At 43.0% G+C, this 12841-nt stretch overlaps 1 protein-coding gene across 1 annotated transcript; it reads right to left on the bottom strand.

Moving 5' to 3' along the window:
- Window positions 1-349: 349 nt before the first annotated feature.
- LOC121645013 (zinc finger protein OZF-like) lies at window positions 350-12544 on the bottom strand. Its single transcript, XM_041993286.1, has 3 exons — window positions 12513-12544; window positions 8675-8850; window positions 350-1509 (listed from the first exon to the last, which is right to left on the bottom strand). The coding sequence occupies exons 1-3, from the start codon at window positions 12542-12544 to the stop codon at window positions 350-352; spliced, it is 1368 nt and encodes a 455-aa protein (XP_041849220.1).
- Window positions 12545-12841: the final 297 nt, after the last annotated feature.

Genomic DNA, 12841 nt, shown 5'->3' with positions numbered 1-12841 from the left:
TATGTATATATATATATATATATATATATATATATATATATATAGAGAGAGAGAGAGAGAGAGAGATATATAGAGATATATAGATATATAGATGTATATCTATATATATATAGTGAGACATCGTCTTCTTTCTTTATCTCTGCTGAGAGTTGCACATGCACAATAAAGTCTGCCAGGGGAAAAATATGGCAGCAGACCAGGAAACAAAACAGAGGCAGAGGACGTCAAAATTCTGCAACAACTTCACAAAACTTATAAAATAAGTTAATGACATGAGAGATTTGTAAAGCAGACCTTGCGTACCACAGAAGTACGTCCAATATGAAACTAGATGAGTAATTTCATGCTACTATTTATCTGTCTCAGCTGTGTGAATTCTCATGTGTTTCACCAAAGCATCATGGCGAAAGAAACATTTTCCACATGTTGGACAAGAATACGGCTTCTCACCTGTGTGAATTCTCATGTGTTTCACCAAAGTACTCTTGTAACTGAAACATTTCCCACATGTTGGACAAGGATACGGCTTCTCACCTGTGTGAATTCTCTTGTGTTTCACCAAAGTATCCTGGCGACCGAAACATTTTCCACATGTTGGACAAGAATACGGCTTCTTAGCTGTATGAGTTGTCATGTGTTTCACCAAAGTACTCTGGCGACCGAAACATTTTCCACATGTTGGACAAGAATACAGCTTCTTAGCTGTGTGAGTTGTCATGTGGTTCACCAAATGAGTATTTTGACTGAAACATTTCCCACAGGTTTGACAAGAATATGGCTTCTCTCCTGAGTGAATTGTCATGTGGCGTACCAAAGCACCCTGGCGACCGAAACATTTTCCACATGTTGGACAAGAATACAGCTTCTTAGCTGTGTGAGTTGTCATGTGGTTCACCAAATGAGTATTTTGACTGAAACATTTCCCACAGGTTTGACAAGAATACGGCTTCTCTCCTGAGTGAATCCTCATGTGGCGCACCAAAGCACACTGGCGACTGAAACATTTCCCACAGGTTTGACAAGAGTACGGTCTCTCTCCTGTGTGAGTTCTTACATGAACAGTTAACTTACTTTTCGTTTTAAACTGTTCCCCACAGAACTTGCAGGAATGTTGTTTCTCATCTCTTTCATTACAATGACTTTCTAACAGAAAGGTCTCTCCTACGTTCTCATTTGTCTCCGTTAGACAGCTCTTTTCTGGCTGTGTATCTGCACACGTTGTTGGTCCTGAGTCTTGGTCTGCAGGAGGACTGTAAGAGGGTGTATGGTCCCTGTTTGGTTCTGAATCACTGTGACAATCTTCCTCATGAGCAGCCGGTATTGAAAACTGATCAGTTTCATCCTTCAGCCAAAGCTGCTCTTCCTCCTGACTGCTGAGGTGTTCCTCCTCTTCCTCTTTAATACGAGCAGACTCTGGTTGCTCCTGGTCCAGGTTTGAGTTCTGGTTGCACAGCTGCTGGTCATCTTGAAGAGCTTCATCCACCTTGTAGACATATTGATGTGGAACCTCTGGAGGGATAAAGGGACAAATGAAAAACATGAAGAAAGATTTAAGTTTAGGTTAATTACTAGGGTTCCTAAAAAAGAAAAAATAGGACTTAATATTTATATTATTACTTATTTAACCATAATAAGCTTCACTGAGACTAAAAATCTCTTTTCCAAGAGTGGCTCGAGCATCTGGTCAGTATGGCTGGACGATTATGACCAAAATAATAATCACGATTATTTTGATCAATATTGTAATCACATTTATTAATCAGGATTATTCACCGTGTTTGGAAAAACAGGTGTTTTTATTTAGTTATAGACAAACTATGTGGAAACAATTTTAGTGAAAAATTAAACTTTAATTTACTATAGATGACAAATAATGCAACAAATACATTTACCATTAAGTGACGCTAATGCTGTAGGTGACGTAGTTTCTGGGGAGACGGCAGATTCAAACTAGGCGCGCCCAAACATTTATGCTTTCAATCAATTGTATTTTGTGCCAGCCTAATCAAAATATTCTTTAAAGTAGAAAAATAGTGTCTTTAAAAGGTACACTCTGGAGCACAGCGGGGAGGATTTGGCCAGCCTGACAGATTTTATAGATCGTTGTTATCGTCATGGGGAAACCAAACAACACGTCCACCCCCTCCACCTAAGCCAAAGCCAAGAGACAGCGAAATGAGGATTCACCTGGAGCTATTTCACCACCGGGGAATGACTCAACAGATGTTCTGATCTCTATAGATAAGAAACTCAGTAGTTTTGATGCGCGTTTGAGCCTGGAAGAAATTCTCTACAAGGAGTTCCAGGTGCTACGTGAATCATTAAATTCAGCCAGAAGCAGGTGGAAACTCTGGCTGTAGAAAATGCCGGTCTCAGAGAGTCGGTAAAAATCACTCGCCGAGGGCTTGACCCGTCTCTCAGAAGAAAACAAGAAGATGAAGGAAACGGTGATCGATCTGCAGGCACGGAGCATGAGAGAGAACCTGGTATTTGCAGGGATTCCAGAGCAGACGGAGGAGGACCCCGGTGAAAAACTTCATCAAAACCCACCTGAAGCTCTCGGAGGAAATGGTGAAAAACATCTCCTTTCACAGAGTCCATCGGTTCGGTGGGAGGAAACCCGGGTCCAGCAGACCAAGATCTATTGTAGCGAAGTTCGTCAGCTTCAAACAGAAGGAGCAGGTGAAGAACCAGGGCCGCGAACTGAAGGGAACCAACTTCGTAAATGAACGATATCCCAGAGAGATTCTGGACGGACGGAAAGTCCTATTTCCCATCAGGAAGAAATCCATCAGTGAAGGTGCTCGCGCTGTCATCGCAGTGGATAAATTATTTATTTATTTATTTATTTATTTTTTTTTTTTTTTTTTTTTTTTATTTTTATAAATTATTTATTAATGGACAGCTGTACCGCGACCCGGACATCACTCCGTGGCTCTACTGACTTGGTATGTGCTTTAATTTTCCTGTTTTCTCACTAGATCATGTTATATCCTTAAAACTGCCATAAAAGATAATTTAGTTAACAGTAAATCCACTGCCCGTCTCCACTACACTGCTCTCAGCACAGATGCGTTTTTTAAATTACTTTTTTCTTTGGCACTGTCGCTCTTTTCACTCTTTACACTTCTTCTCTCCGACCCTTTAACGGTTAACGGTAACACTTGTCATTATATTATATACACATTCGCACTTTTCATGATTCACAGGAACACACACAGAACAGCACAAGCGCACATACATCTCTGTCACAACCAGCTGGCAGATACACATGCATGCGGAGAAGCAGTGGGATGCACGCAACCACGCTTCAGTAATATGCATATAGCCTCATCTCTGTGGTTGGTTCATGAACGAACTCACATTTCTCACTTGGAATGTGCGTGGAGCTGGCACAAGGGAAAAGAGGTTAAACATTTTTAATCGTTTGCAAGAAATGAAAGCAGATATAATATTACTCCAAGAGACTCATTTATCAAATTCAACAATAGATCTTCTCTCAACAACCTAGTTTCCACACGTGTATTCAGCTTGTTATAATTCTAGGCAGAGAGGAGTAGCAACTCTTATTAATAGAAGGTTAAATTTTGACATAGATAATACAATCATAGATCCAGAAGGCAGATTTATAATAGTTACTTTATCTATTAAAAATGTTAAGTTATGTATCGCAAATATATATGGTCCAAATGTAGATGATCCCTCCTTCTTTCACTCCCTCTTCGCCTCTATGGTCACTCAGATAACACATTAATTATAGGAGGTGATTTTAACATTATACTGGACAAACAAAGTACCACAGGAGCTCATCGAGTCTGGAAATCCTCAGAAACTGTGAAACATGAAGGATTTTGGTCTCTGTGATGCTTGGCGCTCTCACCATCCCACATTAAGAGAATACACTTTCTTCTCTTCAGTTCACCATTCCTATTCTAGATTAGATTATTTCTTAACTAGCAGCTCGCTGATGAATGAAATGAGATTTAATACGTCATTACTTAAAGATCCTGAGTTTATCAGCTACTTTAAAAGAGAATGGTCCTTATATCTAGAAAACAACAACTTGCCAGAAACTTCAGCGTGTGTTCTTTGGGAAGCAGGAAAAGCAGTAATGAGAGAGAAAATAATTTCCTTCTCTTCTCATAAGAAAAAGAAGGAAACTTTGAGAATTTCAGAGTTAGAACTCAGAATTAAATCTTTAGAGGAGCTTACCATGTCTCCCCAGAAGAACACACACTAAATGCTATAAGGAAAGCTAAACTTGAATTTAATGAAATAATAGATAAAAAGACGCAATTCTTGGTGCAAAGACTTTGTTTGGAGAACCTTGAGCATGGCAACAAATCTGGAAGGTTCCTGGCTAATTTTAAAAACAAGCAAGGAGAAAACAACCATCTCCTCTGTCAGAGATCCAGAAGGAAACATCAGCCACCACCCTGACAAGATAAATAACACTTTCAAAGAATTCTATAAAACATTATATACATCACAACTAACTACAACAGATGACAATATTGTTAAATTTCTTAGTAACATTAATCTTCTTCAATTAAAACATGAAAATAAAATGGTCTTGGATTCCCCCCTTTCAGTTGGCGAACTCCATGAAGCTCTCCAGCATATGTCCAACAATAAAGCTCCAGGTCCAGATGGTTACCCAGCAGAATTCTACAAAGAATTCTGGACAACGTTGGCACCCACTTTCTACAATATGATATTAGAAATAAAGGAAAAACAAAAAATACCTTCAAATATGAACCTAGCCAATATTACTCTACTGTTATAACCAGGTAAAGACCCGACACTTCCATCCAGTTACCGTTCAATTTCATTAATAAATGTAGATCTCAAAATAATTAGCAAAGCTTTGGCCAGTAGAATAGAAAAAATAACCCCTCTAATAATACATCCTGACCAAACAGGCTTTATTAAAAGTAGACATTCTTCTACTAACATGCGTAGATTAATTAACATCATAGATTATTCTACTCTACATAATCTGGAATCCACAGTCATTTCTTTAGACGCAGAAAAAGCGTTTGACCGAGTAAACTGGAAATTTTTATTTGCAACGTTAAACAAATTTGGGTTTGGGTCATCTTTCATAGATTGGATAAAAATATTATATAACAACCCAAATGCATGTGTGAAGACCAATAATCAAACCTCTCCAATCTTCTGTTAGCAGAGAGGCACCAGACAGAGCTGCCCACTTTCTCCATCACTCTTTGCTATTTTTATTGAACCCCTAGCTGCTGCCATAAGACAAAATAAAGAGATTAAAGGAATCCATGCCAAAAATATAGAACATAAGATAAGTCTTTATGCTGATGATGTATTACTTTTCCTCCAGAACCCACCGACATCTCTCCCCCAGACAATCCCCCTTATTAACACATTCTCATCAATATCTGATTACTCTATTAACTGGTTTAAGACTATTGTTATGCCCATTAATTGTGACCTACAAAACACACCCAATACTACAATACAGTCTGGAAACATTAGATATCTAGGCATAAATGTTTCCCCCAGGTTATCAGAACTAACAAAGCTAAATTATGTCCAGCTACTTAAAACAATAGAGGATGATCTCTCACGGTGGAGGTGCTTACCCATATCACTCATGGGGAGGGTTGCCACAGTTAAAATGATGGTTCTATCTAAAGTAAACTATCGGTTTTTAATGATACCCATTAAACCATCCTTCAACTAGTTTAAGTCACTGGACTTACATATATCAAAATTTTTATGGAAAAACAAGCCATCACGTATCAGTCTAAAAACTTTACAACAGACTAAAGATAGAGGCGGATTGGAGCTACCCGACTTTAATCATGTTTTCTTAGCTAACAAGATGCAGTATATCTCCAAATGGCTTAAACCTAGCAGTCTGGATGAACCATGGTTAGATGTAGAGCAAGCATTATGTGAGGATCTGGTTATATGCAACTCATACAATTCAAAATTCTGCATAAAACTCATTATACAGGACAAAGGATGTTCAGGATGGGTCTGTCACAATCAAACATCTGCCCACACTGCAATGAAAACACACCTGACAACTATCTCCATGCCTTGCGGTCCTGCACACCTGTCCGCAGGTTCTGGCTTCAGGTATGTGTGGACATGTCAACATGGTTTAAATGTAATATTCCTGCAAACCCAGCACTATGTCTACTAGGTGACTTGGGTGACATTAATATGACAACCAACTCTGCACACATGATACACACAGCATTATGCATCGCAAAGAAAACTATCCTAGTGAACTGGAAAACCAAAAATAATCTGTGTTTTCAGCAGTTTAGGAATCTCTTAGTTGACCACATCAGTAGTGAGACAATGTCTGCCTCCTCAAAGAACCATTTAGCTGAATCTCATTCCCTCTGGTCACCTGTGCTTGGCTCCATCACTTAGTGTAGGTAGGTGGAGGACTGTGACCTCGTTGCTTTGGGGGTTGGAAAATGGCCGGGAGTGACTGGTGGTTGCGGGTTCTTAGTGGTTGCCCGTGGTGCGGGACCGGGCTGCTCTGTGATGGGGGTGGCTCTGGGTCCGGCCCTGTCATAGGCTGTGGGGGCCAGCGGTTGGAGTCGCCTCGTGGCGGGGAGTGAGGCCACTGGTGGCGCCTGGGTCGGTGGGCGTCGGTCCTGGGCCGGGCGGCCGGGCTATTCCGGGGCAGGCTGGGCGGGGGTTCTGGGCTCTGGTGCCTGGGGGTGGTCCTCCTCCCTCCGAGGTGGTGGGGTCCGCATGTGCCGGGTGTCTAGGCCTGCCCGGATGTGCTGCCATGGTGTGGGTTGGTGCATGCCCTGGTGTCTGGTTGCCGCCCTGGGACCCAGGGTATGGCCTGGGAGCAGGAGGGGTGTAGGGGTTTGGAAGAGGGCTGAGTGGGATTTGGGGGATTATGGGGGGAGGTGCTGGGGTGTGAGGCAGGGATGCTTGTATGTTGTGTGTGTGTCTATGCTTTGGATGTTTGTGTGTGCGCATGCGTATGCTAGGATGAGTGGGAGTGTGTAAGATCATAGGTGAGTAGGTGGGGTGGGATGACATGACCCTGTGGGGGGGCCTGGGGGTGGTGCGCCGTGGATCTGGGCTCTCCCGCTATTCTGCTTCCGCTCCTCACCCTCCCCCTTGGGTGTCTAGTGGGTGGGTGTCTTCTGGGGTCGGTGGAGGCTCGTTGGCTGCAGTCTCTGCGTGGCCTGGTCATGGGGAGCGGCTGCCTCTGGCCTGTCTTGTCCTGGGGGGCCTCCTGGGGAATGGGGGTGCCTAGTGCTGCTAGCAGCTCACCATCCGGAGGGAGGTTCTCTTCCCTTCGGACTTACATCACTGGACCCCTCTTCTTCCCCGCTCTCTCTATCTCTCTTACATATACACATAGACACACACACATAGGGATGTGGGAGGCATGCACGTCATGCAGGGTGTAGCCGGGGGGGACCACCCAAGTGGCTTCCTTAGCTGCACCCTGTGGGTTTAAATTACACTTAGAGATCAAAACACCAACATAACACACAAACAACTTCTGGGGGGCATGTCATGTGGTGTGTAGAGGGCGTGACTACTAACATGACCTTGCTCCCAGCACAATTTGGTCACTGCCCCCCAGTTTTACTTGCAAAAAACACACTCACCACAAACAGTCATGAGCGGGGAGGTGGAAGAGGAGGACAATGGTGACACCTCACACCCCTCTTCCTTTGGGGCGCCGCTGGGGGTGTATAGGGGAGTTGGTTGCCCTGGGGGCCGGGAACCGGGGTGGCTGGGCTGATGAGGGGCTGCTGATCTTGGGGGATACCTCTTTGGCCGCATCTGGGTGGGAGGTGATGGGGGGGGGGGTCGCTGGATTTGTCGCTAGTCATTTTTTAAGAAATGGCTAGAGGTGAATGAAAACTCGCTAAATACAGTGATGAAGTCGCTACGTTGGCAATAGAGCTGCAACTAATAACTATTCTGATGGTCGATTAGTCACCGACTATTAAAACGACTAGTCGACCAATCGGATTATGAATCTCATGATTATTATAAATGGATCTTATTTCACTTTCAGCTTTGAAATCTTGCATGAGGTTGTTATGTAAGTCCGACATTCCTCCTCTTTAAGTATTCGAGCGTTGCAGATGTACTTCCGTCGTACACAAGGTCCGCTTTACAAACCTCACATGTATTTAATTTATTTTATAAGTTTAACGTGAAGTTGTTCCAGACTTTTGACGTCCTCGGCCACCGTTTTGCTCCCTAGTTCGCCGCCATATTTTTCCTCTGGCGGACTTTATTGCGCATGCGCAACTCTCAGCAGAGATAAAAAAAGAAGACGATGTCTCACTCTGTAGTTTTTTTTTTTTTTTTGCAGACAATAGATGACGGCTAAATTCGTTGACGACTATTTTTATTGTCGACTAACGTCGACTAATCGTTGCAGCCCTAGTTGGCGGCACTGAGTACAACCAGCTGCCGGCTGTTAAAGGGGTGTGTTACTGCGCCCTTGTTATTTAGGCAGCTTAATGAAGCTTTGGCTTTGCGTTGGCCTCCTGGTGGTTGGCAGACTACAGGGTGAGAATGTACGTGATCAGAGATGCAGCAGAGCCGCACTTTGAATGTAAATATCGTTGACGATCAGGTGAATTTAATTGTGGCCAAAATCGGATTAATTCTGCAGCCCTACTAGTCAGGATACCTCCAGGACGCCTCCCTGATGAGGTGTTCGGGCATGTCCCATCTGGAGGAGGCCGCGGGGAAGACCCAGGACATGCTGGACGGACGACATCTCTCGGCTGGCCTGGGAACGCCTCGGGATTCCCCTGGATGAGCTGTTGAAATTTCACAGTTTCATCCTTCAGCCAAAGCTGCTCTTCCTCCTGACTGCTGAGGAGTTCCTCCTCTTCCTCTTTAATACGAGCAGACTCTGGTTGCTCCTGGTCCAGGTTTGAGTTCTGGTTGCACAGCTGCTGGTCATCTTGAAGAGCTTCATCCACCTTGTAGACATATTGATGTGGAACCTCTGGAGGGATAAAGGGACAAATGAAAAACATGAAGAAAGATTTTAGTTTAGGTTAATTACTAGGGTTCCTAAAAAATAAACTTTTTTATACGTTTACTCGTTCCAGACTCTTGGTAGTTTTTCTCAGTTTGGGGACTGTGGGTAGTGACCGAAAGAACAAGATCGCGAGTACAAGCGGCCGAAATGAGTTTCCTCCGCAGGGTGGCCGGACTCTCCCTTAGAGATAGGGTGAGAAGCTCGGCGATCCGGGAGGGGCTCAGAGTAGAGCCGCTGCTCCTCCACATCCAGAGGAGCCAGATGAGGTGGCTCGGGCATCTGGTTAGGATGCTTCCTGGACGCCTCCCTGGTGAGGTGTTCCAGGCACGTCCCACCGGAAAGAGGCCCCGAGGAAGACCCAGGACATGCTGGAAGGACTACATCTCTCGGCTGGCCTGGGAACACCTCGGGATTCCCCTGGATGAGCTGGTGAATGTGCCGGGGAGAGGGAAGTCTGGGTTTCCCTGCTGAGGCAGCTGCCCCCGCAACCTGACCCCGGATAAGGATGGATGGGGGAACGGATGGATGGGCTGGGTTTGACAAACCAATGTTATTATTTTAATTATTAAAATAAAATAAGATTATTACAGTAATCTGATTACTGCCAGATAACTGATTTTGATTGTCAAGTAGATGCACTCAGTGTTTTATATATTAAAAAGTTAACTGAGATCATCTTTAATATTGAAGAAAAACAGGTGGTGTTACATAATCAGGTATAAATGAATCGATATCAAATCAGATTTAATCGAAATTGAATTGAAATAGGTTGTTGTGAATGGAATTGATTCAGGAAATTAGTGACGACATCCAGTCCTGATATATACGTGTGAGCAGGACGGCAGGACCTGGGCCGGCATTGAAAGCCTCGATCGGTTCTGCTGTCCGACCTGTTGTGTGCATGCGTGGTGTCGGAACAGCTCTAGTATGTTGATGCTAGCAAGCCACGTTCCGTCCCACAACTTTGGCTCGCTGACCCGGCATTTAAAGACCGGCTTTAGCCGGTCATGGGGAACGATCGGGAAGCTTTTTGTAAAGTGTAAAGGAAAACCAATAATGTGACCTGGAACGGTGTCACAGCGATCATATCACATGGTTTTTGGTGCAACTGCAAACAACCACCTGGTTTGTTGCTGTACTGTTCCATCTCCCATCAGCCCAAACATAAAAGCTACTGGTTATTCCAGCCTTGGACATACAGGGTCTATATGGGATTTCCTGCTACCACAGAGAAAATACCACTTCATTTTATGTGCTGTGTTAAAGTGACAGGTGGATATTTCAGTACTGCTGCTGCTCAGCTAAACTAGTCTGTACACGTAGGCTACCGTCCACATCTGTCCACATCTGTCCACATCTGTCCTGGTCCAGCTCAGAAACAGCTGTAAACTGGGCCAATGAGGAACATTTTCTTAGTCCAGGTTAAAGCTGATGAGGAGACTTTGTGACTTCATCAGTGTGTTTATCTGGCTGGAAATCTGCTTGTTGGCTTATTTTACTGCATGAAATCTTTGGCAGGTCCTGCTGGACCAAACAGACCTCCACAGGTGGGCTGCTGCATGGAAAAGTTTAATATGTTTAATATGCCTTAAATTGTAATGTTTTATTTTAGGATTAAAACACTGCTCTTTTAAAATAATGTAAAACATAAAAGAACCAGTCTTTTGAACGACTCTTTGAAGTGACGACTCCCGAATGAACGACTCGTTTCAAAGAACCATAAGTCCCATCACTACAAAACACACTCATTTTAAATGGGAACATCATCTTCCCCAAATAAAGATGAAAATGAAGCTTTTTTTCCTGAAAGGACCAAATTATCAGTCAGTTTTAGGTATTTACCCAGTAAGAACATGTGAAGTTCACTTACTTACCCGGTAACTGCAGCTAGTTCAAATGGGTAAATACGAGGAAACTACTGTTCAACAGCTTCATAATTACTCTGGATTTACCCATGAAGTTCTTAGTAGCAGCAACACATGACGGTAACTACAGAAACATGTCAGTAAAAACGTAGAAAGAAAGAAGTGTTGAAGTACAGTGAAAAGCTTCTATTATTTCCTGCTAACTACGTCCCTGCAAATATCTGCATTGGGGTGGTAGAGATGTGAAACGTCTGCAACCAGCCCACAGTGGCATCTCAGCGTCTCTCTTAGTGTTTCTGCCTGAAACTGCAGCTGCAGCATCATTTTCCTCTCAGTCTAAAACTAAATGCTGCCACGTGGACTACAGATGGGAATTAGTGAGAACGCTGGAATCTGCTACAGAGCATCTTTACCTTGTGGATCAGGTTTTCTACATGGTCCCTGACAAATAAAGCAAATAAATCTAAACTAAATGTACCGTAGAGCTCTGATCAGGATCCTCCATGAGTCCATGTGTTAGTTCATTCAGACCATCCCAGTGTTTCATACCTGTTCTGATTAACTTTATCTGTGGATTCCAGGTGATATCCAGCAGTCTGCGCTGACGATCGATCTCTTCTTCGTACTGGACGATGGTTTTTTCAAACTCTGTGAATATTTCTTCAGCAGCAGCAGTTAGTCGCTCGCTGATAAACTCTCTCAGATGCTGAACTGAAGACATTGTTGCTGAAACACTGAAATATTCAGCTGAGAGACGACAACACAACCGTCTTCCTGCTCCGTCCTCACACGAGGAAAGCTAACGATGCTGCTAGCGGCTTGTTTACTTCCGGTTGGTGTCACACTGGGAAGTTCCGGCAGCAGAAGAGGAAGTCCACCTTTTATTCCGCTTTGTATTGGAAACATTACTTACTTAAATGTACTTACTTAAATATAATTTAACCGTAGTACTTACCTAAATATGATTTAATTAATAACACCCATGACCTTAGAAACTAATGTTTAACCCTTTATAGGGATTTAATCTTTGTCCAATTACAAGACGTTTGAGAGCTAATCTGAATGTATAAATAAAACCTAAAATCACTCAGAGACCACAGACCTCCACCAAGCCATTGTAATGTGTTCCCAGTGATTTTAGACATTAACTTTGAGCCAGAATCTGATGGTAAACTTATCCCTAGAAAAAGAAGAAAATCCTGCATCCTGATCCAGATCACCCCTAAAATCTAATCTCTTGTTTCTTTTCTATTTTTGACATTTCCAGAAAATTTAATTAAAATCTGTCCATTTTTTTAGTTATGTTGCTAACAGACAAAGCAACGCTGCTGAAAACATGACCTCTACTTTGGTGGAGGTAATAATTTAAAGTCATTATGGTTTTCTCTCAGCTTTTTTCAGACACCTGCAGGATGACACACTTTCTCCTCTCCAGGCTGTAGAGCTCTGTGGTAATCAGTCTTCATGTCAGACTGGTTTGAGCTGACAGAAATGCTGCACTAACTCAGATAAAACTAGAACTGTGCTGAGCAGAAAAGCAGCTCAGGTTCATGAGTCTCCTCCTACTGTTTGACTGCAGCTGTGAACATCAGACCAAACACAAAACCTCTCACAGATAATTCATCCTGAACTCCAGGTCCACCATTTCTCCTCTGGAAACATGGAAACACTGGCTGTGATTTGCTTCTTTTCAGCTCTCGTAGGTACGTATTTTTATTTTATTGTCTCTTATTTGATCTTTTATTGGTGATGATGGGACTCAGTTTTCGGGTCTGTTTCACTCTTTACCTGCAGCTCTTTCTGACTGTAAAAGGACTCAATAAATAAACTTTACTTTCTTACTAGAATATGTGTGTATGAATGGTCAGAGCTGATCTTACATGAACATTTCCAAGAATCACAACAAGTTGGTAAATTCAACACTTTGCAGGAAAATGTCCTC

The sequence above is a fragment of the Melanotaenia boesemani genome, chromosome 8 (genome assembly GCF_017639745.1).
Source record: "Melanotaenia boesemani isolate fMelBoe1 chromosome 8, fMelBoe1.pri, whole genome shotgun sequence".
Classification (NCBI taxonomy): domain Eukaryota; kingdom Metazoa; phylum Chordata; class Actinopteri; order Atheriniformes; family Melanotaeniidae; genus Melanotaenia; species Melanotaenia boesemani.
Note: the sequence above shows the minus strand (reverse complement) of the source record. Positions and strands in the feature narration are given on the sequence as shown.